Source organism: Bombus bifarius, unplaced genomic scaffold (assembly GCF_011952205.1).
Source record: "Bombus bifarius isolate JDL3187 unplaced genomic scaffold, Bbif_JDL3187 scf7180000008045, whole genome shotgun sequence".
In the NCBI taxonomy this organism is placed as follows: domain Eukaryota; kingdom Metazoa; phylum Arthropoda; class Insecta; order Hymenoptera; family Apidae; genus Bombus; species Bombus bifarius.
Window position 1 is genome coordinate 307,642 of NW_022884411.1, and position 19,983 is coordinate 327,624.

At 41.9% G+C, this 19,983-nt stretch overlaps 1 protein-coding gene and 1 long non-coding RNA gene across 2 annotated transcripts in view; one reads left to right on the plus strand and one right to left on the minus strand.

Annotated features, from left to right (window-relative positions):
* Positions 1–19,983, minus strand: part of LOC117207720 (band 3 anion transport protein) — a 46,717-nt gene that overhangs the window by 22,346 nt on the left and 4,388 nt on the right. The window contains exon 2 of the mRNA XM_033448181.1: positions 3,030–3,223. Within this exon, the coding sequence (XP_033304072.1) occupies positions 3,030–3,083 (54 nt within the window). The 5' untranslated portion in view covers positions 3,084–3,223. The remainder of the gene's footprint in view (positions 1–3,029; positions 3,224–19,983) is intronic.
* Positions 6,517–8,221, plus strand: LOC117207728. Its single transcript, XR_004487574.1, has 2 exons — positions 6,517–6,860; positions 7,033–8,221. It is a non-coding gene; the product is annotated as an uncharacterized LOC117207728 (long non-coding RNA).

Consider the following 19,983-nt stretch of genomic DNA (forward strand, 5'->3'; position numbering starts at 1 on the left):
CTTTGCTTTTTAATTCTCTAGTTCCTTAGTTTTTTCAGCTCTTAATTCCTTTAGCTCTTAGTTTTTTGCTCTCAGCTTTGAAGTTCTTTGGTCCTTTAGTTATTTAGCTTTTAGTTCTTTGTTTCATTAGTTCCCAGTTCTTGTTAGTCTTGTTAATCGACGTGTTTGTATTTGTCAATTTGTAAACTATCGAAAATCTATCAAAATTAAAATCTTGGAATTAAGAAGAGTGAAAACGTATTGGGAACGATTGTAACTCCGAGTATTCGAAATTTCAACGACAATTCTGTCAATATCCACTTAGAATACGAATAAACATTTTTTTTTTAAGAATATTTGTCTAATAATATAATAGGATTAAGCGAAAATTTATTTTCACCAACTTTGATCCTCTCCCGTGCCAGTACTGCGCGTAGCAGGTTAGCCGAAACGTGGAGTTTAATTACCAATCGCATTAAATAACAGACAACACTACAATTTAATGTGAATTCAAACATTAACGGCAACACAACCAAAACGGGCCAAACAAAACGTAACACCACCATGGCGTCACAGGAAAAACCGTAGCCGCTCGTAATATGACCAACGTGGCAGTCAAAGTGTTAATATCCGCGAGAAGCGAGACTCTAAGATCATGGTCTTTCCCTCGAATTAGTATCATCCATAAAATAGTTTTCATGCCGAGGAAAGCTCTTTTGTAGCCAGTATAATTCATAGGCTTAATCTTATCAGCCTTGAAGCTTCAATCCACGGAACTTGGTTCTTTTCCATTGTTTTTCTCAAGAGTTTCCGGCTTATAGTGGTTCCTTTGATCCGAAAATACCGCGATAATACTAGCTGCATTTGACGAATGAAATCGCAGCGTTGTTCTATCGTCTCGTTCTCGGAACTATTTCTCGTTCGAAGATAGCCGAAGGGTAATTTCGTCTGAATCTAAGTTTAACCGGCTTAACGCTACACAACGCATCTTCTAAGACAAAACGATTAATTTCGACCCACTCTGCACCAGGAAAGTAGTAATTTTCTATTCCGAATTTTGTCGCGTTGTTTCGTCGCGAGCGACGTTAACGCGCCACGTGCCTATCGGCAACGATCGTACGCGATCGCACTAATTTTAGATGCTACGAGGAAAATGAAAATCCATCAGGTGTGGACGTGTATCGAGCGAGAGCCGGTTAAACGCGCGATCTCTGCGGCTCGATAACGACCAGTTTAACGACACCGTGAACTTGCACGGTAGGATACGGTGCACGAACGCGTGAGCAATCACGCGCGACGTGTTAATTAATTCCCTTGCGCACGTGGTACGTTGAGTCGCCAGCTTCGTAGCTGTCGTCGGCAACGGCAGACCGCGAGGCGATTGCACCGCGCCATCCTTCGCCAACTTGCGCGCTTCCGTCGCTAAACGCTTAATTCGGAACCTTGAAAAGTCAATCGAAAGTTTGTGATTCTTGCGAGGCAATTTCACCGACGGCCGAACCAAGCGAACTGCCACCGCTGCTGTACCGCGCACGCTGCAACGAGTGGAACGACGCGCGTCAAACTTTTTAATCCATCGAGCAACAACACTCAAAGGAGAGTGAAATCAGAGCTTAACTTTGCAACTGCCCCGCATGGGAATGAAAAGAACGGTCGAACAACTTTCGTCGTTTCGACGAAGCGACGGTTGACGTTAAGCGATCTCGTCGCACGTGCCCCGCCAATTTCCTATATTTTGCAGAAACGCGTTCCACTTTCCTCTCGCTGGTCCTCGCCGATTTCATCAAAATCCGCGTTCATCTCGCGCGTCGTAGCAACAACGAGGGGCGCGCAATTCCGCACGCAAAATTCGTGCGTCTGACGGATCCGACGTGCAGTTGTTCGCAAATGGAAAATTGAGCAGCTGTGACGCCAGCAACGAACAATTCGGGCGTTGCAGCAAAGCCAGGTAGCAAAAGCAACGCAAAGGCAGGTGGAAGGCGTAGCAGCATCGCGCTTTCACGTCACTGAATTCGCGTTCGTCGAAGCGACAGGAACAACCGAATGCAGCGATATTTTTACGTTTGCAACGTTCCATCGTAATCAGATCATGTCTCATTAGGGGAACGCATTTCAATTGATCGATGTCAACGATCAACGCGAACATTAATCGCCGTTAATTTAAATCGCAATAAACGTGGTGTAGCGCGTGCTTCAACACGTCGTTGGCACAAACGAGAGAGACGCGCCTGTTTTCACATCATTTTGTCCAACGAGGGAAAATTGGATAAAAGATGGAAACCGGTAATAAATTAACGAGAAATTACGGCGTGTCGGAAGAACGAGAAGCGGCACGACTTTAATCAATAGAAGAGTTGCTTAAGAGCGCAACAAATAATAATTGGATAAATACGGTAAGTGCGTTTCGTGGAACGTGCACAACACGTATATTGTCAAGGACGATATAGGTATATAAAAAAAAAAAAGGAAAAGGAAAAAGAAAAGATGTATTGCAGTATCAACGGATTCCACCAGCAATCTTTCACGAACGATACGATATTTTTTTACTCGTCGTTTAATAAAATCTACAGACTCGACGCTATAGCAGAAAAATGCTGTTACTTTCATCCGCTATCTATCATCTGCTATGCTTAGAACGTAGCGAGCTCGATGCTGCTACGTAGAAATAAAAATCCTAATCGCCGATTTTTCCCACTGATAAACGTTTAGACGCGAAACTTAAATCAAAGGCAATATGTTGTATGGAATTAAAAAACGCGCTATCGGCAAGTCCGTATTGTTCCACGTCTATCTATCTATCTATCTGTTTTATCGTGGTCGTGGTTGTTGAACGTTTGTTATTTCCGTCGCGTAATCATCGAACGTGCAGAGAATTTGACAAGCGACGCGACGGCTCTGCTTTTCTCCGATAGTATAGATTTTCCATTCCGTTCGAGTATATAATAGCAGCTTGACGACGTCTAATCGACCATGAATTTGTAAAGGACGTAACACGATCCGATCGTATAGCTAGAACAGCCGTATCGCGCGAAGAAGAATGCAACACTTACCGATACCCTTTTACCAAAGCCAAGGAAAGACAGCTTTCTCTTGGTGTTGTCCATGTTTCACCGGTCGCGGTAGCTGCTGCGGCAGCTATCAGCTTAAGGTGTCGTCTTTTTCCTGGGTGCTCGGCCGATCCTGAGTCGGGACGGCGATGTCCACATGTGGAGGAGTCGCTGAGATGGCAGCTCCGTTCTGCTAGCTGTGCAAACACGAGCATACCTTTAGCCAGAATTTTGCAAATTCCATATCGGATTATCGGATATCTTTATGCTACATTCTAAATAAACGTCGTCGATCGATCATTACGTGCTACGCTACTCTAACTCATTCGGTCACGCCTTTTTCATAATTCCTACGTCATTTAATATCGTCGGTTTATCGATCAGAAGGTGTCTTCTCTTTCTCTTTTCACCATGTCCAAGAGCGATTAAAACGGATTTATTTATACTACCTCCGTTCGTCAGGGCGATAAAAATACGGAAATACAGCGACCGGCGAAATTACTACGCGGCGATGTCGGAGATATAAAGCAGCAAGGTGCGATTAAGAATACAACGAGGAACAGGAGCGAGGATTTTGCTGAAATTCTTTCTGCTAAGATCCTCCTATCGAGAGAAAAAAAAGAAAAAAAAAAAAAGAATCGAAGATGAAACGGAAATGTTTCGATTGAATTCCACGAGGGATGACATTAACCGCTTTCTTCAATCGAGTTAAAACGCACGGCGAGGGGAATTTAGCGAAGAAGCGAGAAAATGGAAAGTTAATACGATGGCAGAGATTACACGGGCGAGAAGACGAAGGGAGAAGGAAACGGACGAAGAAGGCAGGAGGATCGTGTACACACCGAGCGAGACGATACGGTGTGGCGTGACGAGGACGGAGATCGCGACGATGATGAGAATCGCGAGCGAACTCGAGAACACTTGTTCGCGAACTAAGGATAGTATAGATCAGTGCAGCGGACTGAACTACTATCGAGAAGGAGACGTGACTCGACGACAGTGACCGTCCGACTGACTTCGTTTCAGACTGCCACTGCTACCAGCAACGCGACGACCATCCACAGGCAACGATTCTAATATAACTTGACAAATAAGGTGCCGGCATGGCGTAACCTTGCCGGCATAAACAACCAAATAAACCGAAATACGCCTTCTTCTCGATCGTTTAGCTGCTTCCATATCAACCCTCGTTCGTCGTTGGAACATCTTCCGCAACGTGTATCGAACAACTTTTACGCTTTTCTTTGCTAGCTAATTTGTTCCGTACTCACCGAGCCGAGACACAGTCGGATTAAAGAAAAAAGAAACGTACAAGCGTGCGACCAACCGCGTTGAATCGATCTTCTTCCTCTCGACGACAATTTAAAGAGCGCAGATGGAATTGAAATACGAGGGGCCAGCGTCGCTCGTCTCTAATTACCGGCTCGCTTCCGATAGAATGACGCAACGAAATGCCTGTCGTCTGTTCGATTATCCGCGCGTGATACCTGGTGCCTAGGAAATTTAGTCGCACGTTCCAACTACATTCCCGGTGTATTCTTCCGCCGAGGATCATCTTCCACGTCCGCCATGGATAATGGAAAACTGGCATTAGCGGCGATTTTACCGGCCGATTCGTCGTGGCCGAATTTTTTCTCTATGCCAATTATCCGACGAGTAAAGTAAAAAAAGACGACTTGGCAAAATCGACTTCTTACGTTTGTATCGGATCGTCACCGAGTTAGCGATCCTCCTCGGAATTTCCTACGACGTGCTGCATCGTATTTCAACGAATTTTCCGGTTAACGATATTACGAGGTATATGGAGAAAAAGAAAGGTTTCATTCGGACCGCACTTTCTCAGCTACGCGAGTCGATTTACCACGCGACCCAGTGATTTACGACGCTCTTTAATGAACCGTCGATCCTACTCTTTATCTTTACGCTATTCTAATCCACGCTGTCTATCAGATAAATCTTCACCGGGCAATAAAGTGCCTGCATGCAGGGAACCAGCTTCCATCGCTTCTCGAATAAAACGGAGCATTTTTTCTCGTTGGCCGTGCAATTTTTCGTAACGGTCGTGCTATTGCGTCGCGCGTACGCGTCTCCGAACGAGAGAAATGGCTGATCGCTGTGAAACGTTGCCAGATCGAAGCACGTAATTTTCGGCCCTTAGCGGTAACGGCAGCCGAGCGACGCGCTCGCACGCAAGCAAAGCTTGAAAAACGAGTTGAACGGTTTCATTCGCCGTGTTTATCCGACTAAGCGAAGCGACTAGTTGCGACGAAACGTCGGGGAATGTTCTCTTATGACACGAGCAAGTATAGAATTCCTGTATGCCAGGATTACGAGGGAATTTCTAGAAATTGGAAACCAGCAAGTTGAGTAATATAAATACAGTTCGAAGGCAGATAACAGAGAAATCCGATATCGAACGATCGGCATGTTACGCGCACGTTTCGTTTGCTTCGTAAGTCGCCGATGTTTAAACGAACGAAATCTAAAACTACCAGTTGCCAAGGAGAACAGCGAACCAACCAGTCACTCGGAGATTAATTGCCACGGAAACTTTCGATACCTGCTGTCCCATCCACGACTCCTGTTGCACTATTTTAACGCGGTACTTTTCCGATCTTCCACGATCACCGACATACGCGTCTAATTGTTCTTTTGTCGAATAATCGTTGGCGAGAGACTGCGCGACCGCGGAATTATATAGCGCTGATGGTGCGACCGGATCGCACAAGGTAGGAGGTTTCACAATGAAAATTCGTAACTCGCGATTAAACTACTAGGAAAGAGACTAGCCGGCTAGTCGTTTATCGATCTATTCGACGAATACTTGTTCACGGACGAACGTCACGTCATCCGATAGGCAAGTATCTCGAAGCTGTCGGGATAAAAAGATCTCAGGCAAGTCTCCTCCAAGGCTTCATTCGCGCCTGTTTCACTGTACGGCTGTCCTTTGTCATCGAACCATCTGTCGTCGGTAACAACGCGACAATTGGCCTTTTCAAATGCCGTGTTCTTATGTTACGGCTTGATATCGCGCGATTCTCGCTTCTGCCAACTCGTCGCAGCATCTCTCACCACGTCGCCACGCATTCTTATCGTTCTTCGGTTCGAAATAGTTTGAAATCACTCAACCAGACTCCTGCCGGCCATTGTGTCACGCGTTTTTTCCTTCAACCGCCATTGTTGCCTCTTTGCGCGCCGGTAAAACCTCGCTATCTCTATCTTTCCATGGAAATACGCATCTGGAAATATTCTATGTATTAGGTTGTCCGAAAAGTTTCTTTCCATTTATTAGGAAATAATAGACGCACAATGTTTTTTGTTGTATATTAGTTTATTGAATTATGTACAAATATAATAATAGAAATAGAACGAAATGGATCATACCTAATTCAAGAAAATAATATAAAACAGAAATTCTTGTCCATCTATTATCACCGTATGAAACGAAAGAAACCTTTCAAATAACCTAATACAACACGCTTTACCGGCTAACAGAGATATTCGCGTATCACGCGCGTCGCTGCTTCTCCGATGCTCAAGTTTACGAACGTAGCAGTGAAAGTATCTCGCGAGCTGACTAGAGATACGAACCCGCTGCTGACATAATTTAACCTTGTTTACATAGCGTGACTCGTTGCGAATTGTCAAATCCTTATTTCACGCCACCAAACCTGTTTCCAGGCTATTCGTATATACATACGACAGGTATAAAACATAACCTCTCTTCCGTTCGCAGTTACAAGAGAGGTGTAATTTGCTTGGAAAGCCTCGTACGCAAACGAGTCTCGAATCGATAATAAATTACGAGGATGATGTGGGAAACGTTAAAGGAAGGTAGGTTGTCAGAATTCACAGACTCTTGTACCTCACACGATCGGATATTCTTGTTTATTCTTTGTTCATTTTTTGGCAAGGTAAAAGACACGATAACCAGACTTTTTCCAACCTCTCCTCTCTCTTACGCAACGATATCCATTCCTTGAACTTTGTTTCGTGTGTGTTGCAGTTCTCGTGACAACGATTAAACGGTTAACGCGTGGATATAGCGTAATGCGGATCGACGTGCAACTTAATATCTAACGCGATATCTCGTTTAATTTCCTAATGGCGAGAATACGTAGCGCCGAGTTGCAGAGGGAAAGAAAAAGAAGAAAATTAGAAGGAACGACGCGTTACGAAGCAAGTTAAATGTTATACAGTGGATCGGGAGAAATTAGATTTCCATATAAACGAAGGAACACTGCGATTACCATTAGATATTAGGAGGAAATTAAAGCGAGCGTAGGACAATACAATATTCGTAAATAATTCAGCACGCGGATAAATATGACCCAGTAAAGGACGATGAATAAGTAAATTCGTATTACGTAGCGACATGACAGTCGGAAGTATGTTTCGTGCGCACCGTCAACTTTCATAGTTCGACTTGTCTGAAATATTCAAATGTCGTGGAACGAATAGTATAGACACGAGTATCAAAATCGAAGCAAAAGCCGCTTCTCTCTTATGGCGAATGTACTTGAAATTTTGTCCGCTAGAATCGCTTCATGTCTCCTCCCTGTGTCCGGCAATCGACTTTCGTCTTATAGTGAACTGTTTATCATCGCTCGTTCTCTTCGCACGCGATACCGCCTTCTAATCTGAAGATCGAGCCGCTGCGAATACGAAATGGCGCTGTTCTCGTTACGGAAGACGCGACGCGCAGTCTTGCCATCGAAGGAGCAAATAATTTCGGTGAACGTTTCTCATTCATTCTGAGTCATTCGTCATTCGCGTGGTTACGAGTTGGCGCTACGAGATTCAACTTGAACGCGCCCACGAATCTCTGGTGCGCTATCGAACCGGCAGTTTGCTCACCAAACAAGGCAAGATAAATACCACGATGCTGTAGTATTACGAGGATTAAGCAAGTAATGGTAGTCACCTTTCACACGTTTCAGCGGAAGAAAGAGCGCAAATATTCCGCGTCTCGGAGAAGCGTGAGATTTTAAGATGACCGCTAAGCGTTTCGGTACAAAGGATGCGTCCGTGAATTTAGAGCTTATGGTGGTAACGGCTATGGAAAATTTTCGCGTGACTCACGATAAATCGTCGGCCAACAACGGAGAAACCTGTTTCTCTCCCTCTGTAGCGTAAAAGAAGGACAGGGAACAGGAGTCAGAAAGAAGGAGAAGCAAGAAAGAGAGAGAGAGAGAGAGAGAGAAAGAGAAAGAGAGAATAAAAAAGGTCGCCCGGAGCAGTGCAGCACGTGTACGGAGAAGAAAGGACATACAGACACACGCGTTTGCATGATGCGAGATATCGAAGATTTATAAAATCAGGTCGAAAACCTCGAATCTGCCTGCTTCTTGCATAACCTTGTGCCATAAAAGACACGCTAGAGGAGAAACCAACGTGCTCCTTTCTCTCTGGCCGACTCGAATAGTTTTCTTTCCACGAGACTTATCGATATCCTGGCGCGTCACGGCTCACCAGGCATTGTACAAAATCGACCTAACCTTTTTCTAAAAGATAAGCGAGGCAGCTGCTTGTGCTTTAAGGGAATCCCAACTCGGACCACCATCTATGCGATTACGTTCGACCAACGAACGCTGCAGGATCCGGCGTTTCGTCGTAGTTTGTAGTCGTGAAATTGACCAAGTATCGTGCATCGAGACACTGCCCTTTTGACGAAACAGAGAACTAATTCTGAACATACCGTTCGCGTATATAGACCGCTGCTGCTCCAGCATTTATGGGAAATATATCAACACTTAGCCAATGGAATAGGGAGATCCCCTTTTTTGACTTTAGTAACGCGTTTTCTTTTTTTTTTTGTTGTTGTTGTTATTATCAGTTATTGTTTACCTGAAATTGTTCACTTTTTCTGTTTTTATAAAGTACAGTATATAATAAAATACAGCAATTCAGTGGTGTTAAAATTAATGAAAAGGTTACACTATCGGTTATGACTAGATAAAATTATAATCGAACGATAGCACACTGTAAAAAAATATTAAAATGCATTATGAATTTTTAATTTCACGTTCGAGTCGTGTTATTTATCTTTAGTTATCTTTAATGCTCTTGACCTATATTTTTTCCTGCTTTTAATATACACATTTAATCTGATGTTTCGTATAAACAATATGCGAAACCGTTAAATAAAATCATTACCGCAAAATATAATTGACCACTCGAATAATCTTTAGAATTCCTTGTTTTTTAAGTAATGAATATTAGTACTCGATACTTGGAAAATTGCGCGGTGAAAAATATAGGAAATATACAGATATAAAGAAGAATATTAGTTTGTCTCAAGAGTTTCTTTCCTTTTATAAGCAGATGCGCAACATTTTCTCTTTTATATTATTTCATTGTCTCATTACTATACTATACTACATTCCATTATGTCTGAATCCATTTTATAATAGTAGAATTAGTAGAAAGTATAATAGTATAATAGTAGAAAGAATTATAAACAAATCTCTAGTTAGGTTCCGCTTCTTTAATCGTGTTGACAAATATAGGAACCTGCACGATCACGTCAGCGACCTATCTGTAGGATTAAAAATATTGGAGAAAGAGCGAGTTGGCGTGTGGTCGATAGGAAAATAAGGGAAAATCGGCGCGGCGAACTTCCCACGAGTGCAAAGCGAACGGAAGATCTAATGAGGCTGAAATTTTCGTCGTAGTGAAGAATCGCTTCGACCGAAGCAACGTCAGAACACGAGACTTAATTGGTTCAATTAACTGTACAGCATGGGCGTGATCAACGTCGTTATTAAACCGAATGAATGCGTGTATTAGCCGCGGCGAGAAATTCCAGTCACGTGGCCACAAGTCTTTCGCGGTTTTCACCCTCAATTGTCGCGAGTGCACGTGCTGCTTCATCTTCGTCGCCGATGACGCTTAATCGTGTCACATGAGACCGCGTTGTCCTACGATCGAGGGCAAACGCGGTGCGTCGATGCACGCGCGTTAAACGGACAAACAGTGGGAACGTTTAAGACGCCAGGCGACGTGACACGTCGCGTCGTAAACGGAACGCAACGATCGTTTATTGCACGCCTATTCGTCTAAAAATGTTGTCCGGTCGGCGCGCGACGGCACGTCTTACCACTCGACGATTACGTTGGGTTGGCAACTAATAGCAACTAATGACAAAATCCGCAATCACTTAGTTGCCAACCCAATAGAAACTAAAACGTAGAGTATGACCGTTTTTTTAACGCGTACAAGGAGGAAAAAGTCGAATATTTTACCTGCGGCGATACGGTTTTCACGCCGAGTTTCCTTCCCCTTTTCCATTCTCTCGTTTATTGACATTTCGATTTTTTTTTTCTTTTTTTTATTTAACAATTATGCTATATCCAGATAATAAACGTTCGTGCAACGGTAAAGTAAATAACCTTGCAGGAAATTTATGAACTCGTGCTTAACGGTTGTCTAAAAGATTCGGGGAAGTTTCATTTGCATAAGCGGTAAATCAGGTGTGTCACCGAGAAGTAAACGTTTACTGGGAAGAATAAACATCTTTGCTCGCAATCGTAACGTCATAAACAACGTAGTATCTCCGTGAAAATTGGATCGCCGGAGACGTGGCGCGTGCAATGCAAATGATAGCGCTTTTGTGTCTTCGATAACGTCCTTGACGCGTCGCGTGTATGCAGGTGTGCCAGCGCGCCGCTTCCAAGGGATCCAGGGACGCGACGCGACGCGACGCGGCGCGTAACGACGCGCGTAATATCGCGCTCCTACTCTCAACAATTTCCTATGTTTTCAGGTCACGAGCCCGACCTATAACCAGCCAGGCAGTAGAGCAGAAATTTCACGATAAAAATTTCATTCCTAGAACTTGACATTCGTATGGTTCTCTGCATCGTTCGCGTCCAACCTTCTACCTACTCTCCTTTTTCCAATCGTTTCCCGATATAGCGTCCTCACCTTCTATCAGCTGTGTATATATACTTTCTCGTTGAACGTCATGCATTCCAGTTCTCACGACGTTGCCCGAGAGCCTAGTTATCCGGTAGAAAGTGTGAAAAAGTTGCGTCCATTGTTTTCCACCCTACCCTTCCATTTGTCGTACGTTACTACCCTAAGCAGCGAGCCACTTGCGGCTTAAAGCGCGTAAACAATTTGATGCAGACGAAGGAATTGCGCGTGGTAAAAATATGGGAAACAAGGATTTACGCAGAAAGTATAAGATGAGAAAGAAGAAGGCGAGATGACGCAGGGATCGTAACGGCGACACAAATAACATCGAGGCACCTAGGTCAGGGCTAATCGGATGATCGTGCACGGTGACGCTCTGCGAACCAAACAATGCTAAGGGCGCTGACAATGCTAAGGCTACCATCGATCCAACGTTGTGCATACACCTTTACTTCCACCTGTCGCTACTCGACCGTTCAATCATTCCCTTCCGACATTGTCCCCACGAGCTTTTCTCTCTATTCTCAGAAACGTTTTCCAGGTAGAAGAGACGTTTCGAATGGAAGCAACGTTTCAACGTGGTGTAGATTCCATCGAAGAACCGGTGCACCTACCGTCTTTTAACGTCTCTTTAAAGGTAACCTTGCCCTCCTCCTCTCATGGATCACCGATCATCGGCTACATAGAATTTTAAACGATCAGCTGATCGGTCGTCGCCATCATAGGGAAAGCACGTGATCCCGATCACTACTATTACTAAACTGTACTAAACTGTAACCGATTACTAAACTGTAACTTTTACGAAATGTCAGAACGTTTTGAGTCACGGTTAGACGTGGACGTCTAAAAATATCGACCATCTCTATTCAAGGTTGCTGTTCTCGATATTTAACAATAGCGTCAGCGAATAGGTGGATGAAACAGGAAGATAGGAAAACGAGCACGGTTCGATTCCTCCACCGTAATCCGTAAATATTTCTATGTTAAGAACGTAACGCATGCGCCAAGCTTTTCAACGAAACAACATCCACCGTGTTATCCGGATAATTTTCAACTTGTAGCAAGCGCGCTCTCAATCATCGACCCGCCTCACGTAACCGATTTAAGCAGCCAAACAAGACTAGCAGCTTTTCTTCCAGCTTTTGCTCGGGCGGTTGTGCTCGAGCAAATATCGTAAAAAACTATTCAATTACCTTCTCTTTCCACTGGCATTTTCTTCGATCGATCTGACAACGACACGCACGACAATCCTCCACTTCATCCACCGAAATTGTTCGTCGGATGGAACGATCGAGCAATGGCAGTCATCGGCAGACCGATAAATCTCCATTAACGCTTTATCGGAAATCGCTTATGGCAATCAGATCGCCACGATTGCACAACCAAGCAATGGCAGCAGCGACGTGTATTTGCATTTTTCGTGCGTGCTGGCAGCGCGAGCGCTGGCTAAAAGAAATCTCGCGCCGTTTAATAAATCACTGGAGATCCGCTCGGAGAAGTTGCCGTGACGATAAATGTAACCAAACTTTTGCACGCGACGAGAAGCGCCGGCGTTTTCATGCATTGAAACGAGACGGTGCACGGGACCGTGATATCGATCGGTGTAATGGCCCCGTCGTGAACGTGAGTCGTGACACGAACAAATTTGCATAAGGCTTTCGCCCCGCGTTTCCTAAAAACGTATACGCGTACCTGTTTGCACGACTATCTGGTCTATTCGTTCTATTGGCTTGGCAACCAAGCGATCGCGGATTTTGTCATTAGGTGGTAATAACAACTGTAACAATAAAACTGCCCTCCCTTCCTTATCTTCGCTCGAATTCCTTGCGATTAAACCAGCCGAATATTTCGTCCATGAAAATCACTTAACACCTGTTTCAAAAATTTCTTCCTATCCCCAAAGTTGCTCGAGAATCGTAAAAGTAGTTTGATCGTGAATCAGGAAATTCCTGGTACGTAAACGAATTCATCGACGCTGAACGAACATGTCGCTGTTTACCGAGCGAGTCTGCGTTCTATGTAATTTCAATGGGAAACTCAATGGAGAACATACCGATAATTGAGGATTATAAAATCGTTTGTGCATTGTCGTCGATAGCCGCGCGACAAATAAAGTACATACAACGTCCGTTTAACGGCAGTCCGTACGAATCGAATATTGCGAAAAGCAATACGAACCACCATACTCGAAATAATAGCTGTTATCGACCGATCGGAGATTCGAATTGCAAATACGTTGCATTGCTAACGCTCGAATAACTGTCACGCGTAACGCTCGCGTCGCTTTTACAATTCCACTCTACTCTTTTCTCGTGCTTTGCATTATGCGTTCGAATGGTAAAAAGTTTGCCGTAAGATGAAACATCGTTCGGTTTAAAGATCCATTACGTTCCGTTTCGAATTCGGATATAAATAGCAGTGGACAATAATTCTCTTTCTTTCGCTACTCGCGCTCTGGCCCGCTTTAATCCAAAGCCAAACATTTATTTTCTTTGCAAGCAAACCATTTATCTCATATGGATGCTCTCATTCTTTGATACAAATACATTTGATAGATTAATCGGCTCGTGATAGGTTCGAAAATTTGTGAAATACGTAATAGACGAAGAAGCGCTGACAATTCGGCATCGTAACGATCTAATTTTAGCTATCTTTTCTGTTACATCACGCGCCTCTTTTAACGTTTAACGATGTTCGATTCTCATTCTATCGGCTATGTTTTTTCTTTTCGGTTGCCGCCTCTGGTAACCTGTAATCGTTGCCAATGTCGATACACGCGTACACTCGCTCTTTTCGACCCCAAAAAATAATACATAACTAAATATATACGTAATACGTATTCTTAAATAAATTAGAAAATACGAAGAACAGTGAAGCGTTTAGTGATACTTCGATACGACACGTAGCATGTGATGGTTAAAATAAAATTATTGTCATGTATATACAGCCGAATAACACGTACAAGCAGGTGCCAGGTGATACGTTATGAAAAGATAAGAACAAAATATGAAGTAAAATTGTTTCATTTAAGACTCAGCTTGCGAGAAAATCGAGTTTGAAAATTTATCGTGTATACTCGAACTGGACAGGACTAAATATAATAATCGACAGGAGGTCGTTCTAGGTGTGAAAATAAGTGGAATATTCGAAATAAAAATTGTTCTCAAGAAGCTTCGTTTCCGAGAAAAATAAATTTGAAAATTGATCCAAAAGTGTTCCAACTTTATTATCTTGGAAACGAAGAGGCGAACGAAAAAATTCTATTCTACGCTTTCGACCTATCTTTACACGTAGAACAAACTCCTGTCAAGTATTCAGTATACTTGACAAATTTTCAAACTCGATTTCCTCGAAGACTAAGCCTTAAATGAGAAAACTCGATCCCACGTTTCCCTCTTATTTCTTCACAAGGAATTGCCTCGTACCCGCTTGTGCGTGTTATTCTGTCCTCTATATATTCGAAAATAACAACTCTGCCTAAATTAAAAGCTTCCGAGTTACGAGTTGCAATTTCAAGCTTCGTCGAGTTCGAGATTTCTCACCGATGACCCGAGCTGATCCTTGAGAATCTGGATCGACCTTTACCTGTCGAAGTACCATCTTCGAAGCGTATTCGTGCGAAAATCAGAGAAAAATCAAAAGTACGGAAGCAAAGAGCGAAAGATGGTGCAGCGAAGCGGACTCCAAAAGATTGTGTTTTCAGCGTAGCTGGAGACCGACCCTTGGCTACGTACCTGGGGAGACACGGCTCTCCGGGTGCGTTTCACTGCTTTTCTCCTATCCACGGTTCGATGTGTAGACCTGCGCAGGAAGAACGCCAGCGCGTAGAACGGCCAATCTATCGGACCTGATACACGACCTCTTCGTGAATCACACGTAGCCGACTACACGACCCGACTAACACAAGGAATGACAGCGCGCGTCAACGGCGATGCTTACGGCGACAGCGACGAAACGCGCGGTTGACTCGCGAGTAGAAAGTACTGTTCTCCCCTTCCTCGGATAGTAAATATGCACTTGGGCAGATACTCGGGCCCATTCTACTTCACGGCTGAATCGACTACCTGTGACCAGTCTGCCGATTATTAGTCGCTCGTACAACGATCGAACATCGCTACACCTTTGTGTTTATGCACCGGCCACACAGTGACTCTCAGCACTCGCCAGTGGTTCTTACCTAAAGCTCGAAGGTTTAGCAATTCCGCTAATGGCTAGGTTCTAGTCTCTGGTCGGCAGATCGATGGTCGAAGGGAAAAGAAGCTTACGGAACAGGGTACGTAATAGCGTTTATGCCGCAGGATTAATTTTAATCGAGTTTCAGTTGCGACGAGGGACAGAATCAATCAATGTCGCGACGATCACCGATGTTAGTTATTTTGCAATTCGACGATAAGAACGTGCAACCGTCTTGTATACGTATGAAAGGAAGTTGGCGTTTTTGCACGGGTTTGTCCCTCGCGATGATGATAGAGCAGGATCGTTTAGCAAACGGCCGATAAAAGGTGGTTGAAAGGCACGTGCAATTTAAACGGGCTGCCGCCTGTGTATACTTACACCGACGTGTATTTGATTAATCGATGCGCTGCTTTCTACCGGCCAACTATTTCGCTGTACGTGGAAAATGGTTCGCCTAAATGAAAACTGTACAAGAATGCAATATCTTTGCCTTTTTCGTCCAGGCTGACGTTAGTCGGTTGACGAAGGTTGCAGAAAAAGAGGATGTCAAAGGCGACATGGGTCTTGCCCATAATCTTAGTTTACCTTTTTTAGGCCTTGGCAAGAGCCGTAAGCAACAGTATAGCCAGCCGTGTTCCCGTTTCCAAGATAATTTTCACGAAGCCGTTTCTAAATGCACAACGGTCCACTCGCCTTTTACTTTTCGGCAAGCAGACTGCCCTTGAAACGCTGCCCGTCACGCTTTGGTAATTCTCGTTGAAGGATCGACGAGTCCTAGCTACAATGGAAATATACGCAGGCTTTGGGGCCACTGTAAACGTCAATAAACACGAGTCCACTAAATCTTGGCGATCCGGACTTTTAACAACCTGGCGTATTAAACGAGTTGCCTCGGCGGTGATTTACTACGCGATTTCCTATTTAACATTAGAACTACCGATAGTTAACACGAAGCTATTTCTGGTCAAATACCAGTCAAAATGACTGGTCTTTAAAAAATACGTAAAATAGAATATTTTTATATTTATCGATTTATCACTTTCTTACAGAAGGAATTCCACGTTACGTAGTACATTTTAATATTAATCCATCTGGAACTATGATCCCTAAAGGAGGGTTGACATATTTGTAAAATTGTAAAACCAGTCATTTTGACTGGTGTGGTATTTCTAGTGTTGCGATTTAGCGATCGATTCGGAATCTTTCTGACGACTGATACGCAGTAAAATCGTAAAAACGTGTGGGAAGTTGTACAAACCGAGGAAACTGGTTAATTGGGGTTCGATAAACAGATTGCAGAATCTTTTTACACTACGACAAGTATCAGTCATTTTGACTGGTATTGGTATAAATAACTTTGATGTAAAATTATTTTAAATTTGAATACATAAAAAAAACAAAATAAAATTCATTACATCATTGGAGAAAAAAATATAACAAAGTAAGAATTTTAAAATAACATTGTCGAATCAGTCAAATTGACTGGTGTGGTATTTCTAGTGTTGCGATCTAGTGATATAACGAGCGATCAGGAATCTTCCTGACGACTGATATCAGTATATTAAATGATACGCAGTAAAAATGTTAAAAACGTGTGGGAAGTTGTACGAAACGAGAAAACTGGATAATTGGGGTTCGATAAACAAATTGCCAAACCTTTTTACATTTTGACAAGTGCCAGTCATTTCGACTGGTATTGGTATAATTAGTCTTAATACAAAATTATTTTCAGTTTGAATACGTAAAGAACTAAATAAAATTCATTATATTATTCTTTTAGTTATCGTTGCAATTACAACATTGGGGGAAAAATATGTCGGAGATGGAAGGAAAACTGGAGCCTTCCCTTGCAATTTTGAGGAAGCCTTCTAATGCTTTAGCCTAGATTTTATCATAACTGTAATTAAGCAATTGTCAAATTGTCATTTGTAATTGTTTGACATTTGTGAAAGCGAAAGTGGGTTCGAGGTGACAACTGGTCGCCGAACGTAGCCACGGTCACGGGATAAACGTTTTGCCTGACGAAGGTGTGGATCGGTTGTATTGTTCTCCCTAGAAATCACATAGAATTGTACTTTAGAGATGTCGATATAATGGGACACACGTTGTATTAGGAATCAATCTCCAGACAGAAACTGCCTAGTAACGGCGTTTAGATCTTTCTCGATGTTTCCAAAGAGTATACAACAAACTTTTGACAGAAATTGCCTAGCAACAACGATTGGAACCTTCTCGATGTTTCCAGCGAGCATATAACAAACAAATGCAGTTGTATAGCGAAAAAGATTTTCATCAGATATTCATTCGTGTGATCGCCTTGGAAAGTGATACATCGAGCAATTTACCGAGTGTCTCAGCAATCGTATTTTTGTATTTAAAATTATTCTACGCATAGTAAAGAGTTACCCCGTTGACCGTGGATTCGTTTGAACCCCGGAACATTGTTAATAGCGTAAATTAAATTCATTATTCGTAAAACCTATCAATCGTTAATCTCATTATTCGTTAAATTCATTATTCGTAAAACATATTATTCGTTCCTCTTATTGTTCGTTAAACTTATTATTCTTTAATCTAATTATTAATTAAACTTATCGTTTGTTAATCTTATCATTTATTAAACTCATTATTCATAATATTTTGTAAAATCTTGTTTATTCGCGTAAATATATTCTCTGTTTTGTAAAACAATGGCTAATTCAAACGAAGAATCATTACGCGCCTTAAATCCTAATGATAACCCGACAAATATAACATGAAGTAGGAATTTAAAAATAATATTGTAAAACCAGTCATTTCGACTGGTATTGGTATAAGTAGTCTTGATACAAAATTATTTTAAATTTGAATACATAAAGAACTAAATAAAATTCATTATATTATTCTTTTAGTTATCGTTGCAATTACATCATTGGGGGAAAAATATAACATGAAGTTGGAATTTAAAAATAATATTGTAAAACCAGTCAATTTGACTGGTATTGGTATAAGTAGTCTTGATACAAAATTATTTTAAATTTGAATACGTAAAGAACTAAATAAAATTCATTATATTATTCTTTTAGTTATCGTTGCAATTAAATCATTGGGGGAAAAATATAACATGAAGTAGGAATTTAAAAATAATATTGTAAAACCAGTCAATTTGACTGGTATTGGTATAAGTAGTCTTGATACAAAATTATTTTAAATTTGAATACGTAAAGAACTAAATAAAATTCATTATATTATTCTTTTAGTTATCGTTGCAATTACATCATTGGGGGAAAAATATAACATGAAGTAGGAATTTAAAAATAATATTGTAAAACCAGTCAATTTGACTGGTATTGGTATAAGTAGTCTTGATACAAAATTATTTTAAATTTGAATACATAAAGAACTAAATAAAATTCATTATATTATTCTTTTAGTTATCGTTGCAATTACATCATTGGGGGAAAAATATAACATGAAGTTGGAATTTAAAAATAATATTGTAAAACCAGTCAATTTGACTGGTATTGGTATAAGTAGTCTTGATACAAAATTATTTTAAATTTGAATACGTAAAGAACTAAATAAAATTCATTACATCATTGCGGAAAAATATAACACAAAGTAGGAATTTTAAAATAAAATTGTAGAACCAATCAATTTGACTGGTGTGGTAGTTCTAGTGTTAAAGCTGCCTGGTGCGCACCTTCGATCTGTCCGATGTTCTACGAAATCCGATGCAAAACAAACAGCCGAAGAAAGAAGCAACAGCATTGGTAATAAAATATCTGGTGGATTGACAATGCAGACATTCCAGGAATGAACTCTTATTCCATTCGTAGTCTTTTGTTGTTCCACGCATGATAACGATCTGACAAGGAGGCGATGTAAATACCATAATTAAGCTGTGAATCAACGGAAACGGAAAAAAGCGTAATCGTTCGAAACGACGTGATTGTGCCGTACAAATATTCCATAATCTTCGATGGAAAAACGAGGGTACGTTACTCGATAAAGTTCGCTCGATCGATTCAAAAACAACACGCGCGTTCCGATTTACAAAGGAAATTTATGCGCGCAAGAATACACGCTGTCGAGTTTTATTAATACATCTTACGTGACAAGCATTGGCACCTGATTATACTCTGGGTACACGCGACCATGTAAATCAAAGCGTAAAGAAGAATTTGAAATCGGTTGAATAGGATAAAATTTCGATGTACGCGCTTGTATCGCTCTTCATTTTCTCGAGTAGTAAGTTCGGCGAATAGATCCGCCGGCGAGATGATAATTACAAAAATAGAAATAACGAGAGCAAATGCCGATCGGTCAGTCCACCGAGACTGAGATTATCGCGAGAAGCCAAGCGCGACAATTTTTCCCCCCTGCGATTATTACGAAATTTGTACGATCGGCCGTGTATTATGATAATGATAGATACGCGTACGTAATATCGGCGGTGCAATAAATCCGCCCCGCTATCGGACAGATAAGCGCTCTCATTAAACGCACGGGAACTCCTATAATAACAGGATAAATCAAGTTCACACGTGGTAAAACATCGATCGTGCAAGAAATCAATCAATGTTTCACGAGTTTGAAACAACTCGATAACGCATTGATTTTTACCATACGTTTCAAGTTCAGCTCTATCATTACGTTACGGTTACCGTGTCGTTTGATTACCATGTTTACATTTCCAATCACATCTCACGTATATAAAAAGATACACACTGCGAGGTAGGTCGTTTAATTTACAATTCAACCGAACGGACGCGATGCTTCTCGACCAAAACGAATTCCAAAGATTCGCTGCGATGATTCATTCGAACGAGATGTCGCGTGTTGACCCGCTCGATTAAGCTCATTGAAAGCGAGTTCGTAACTC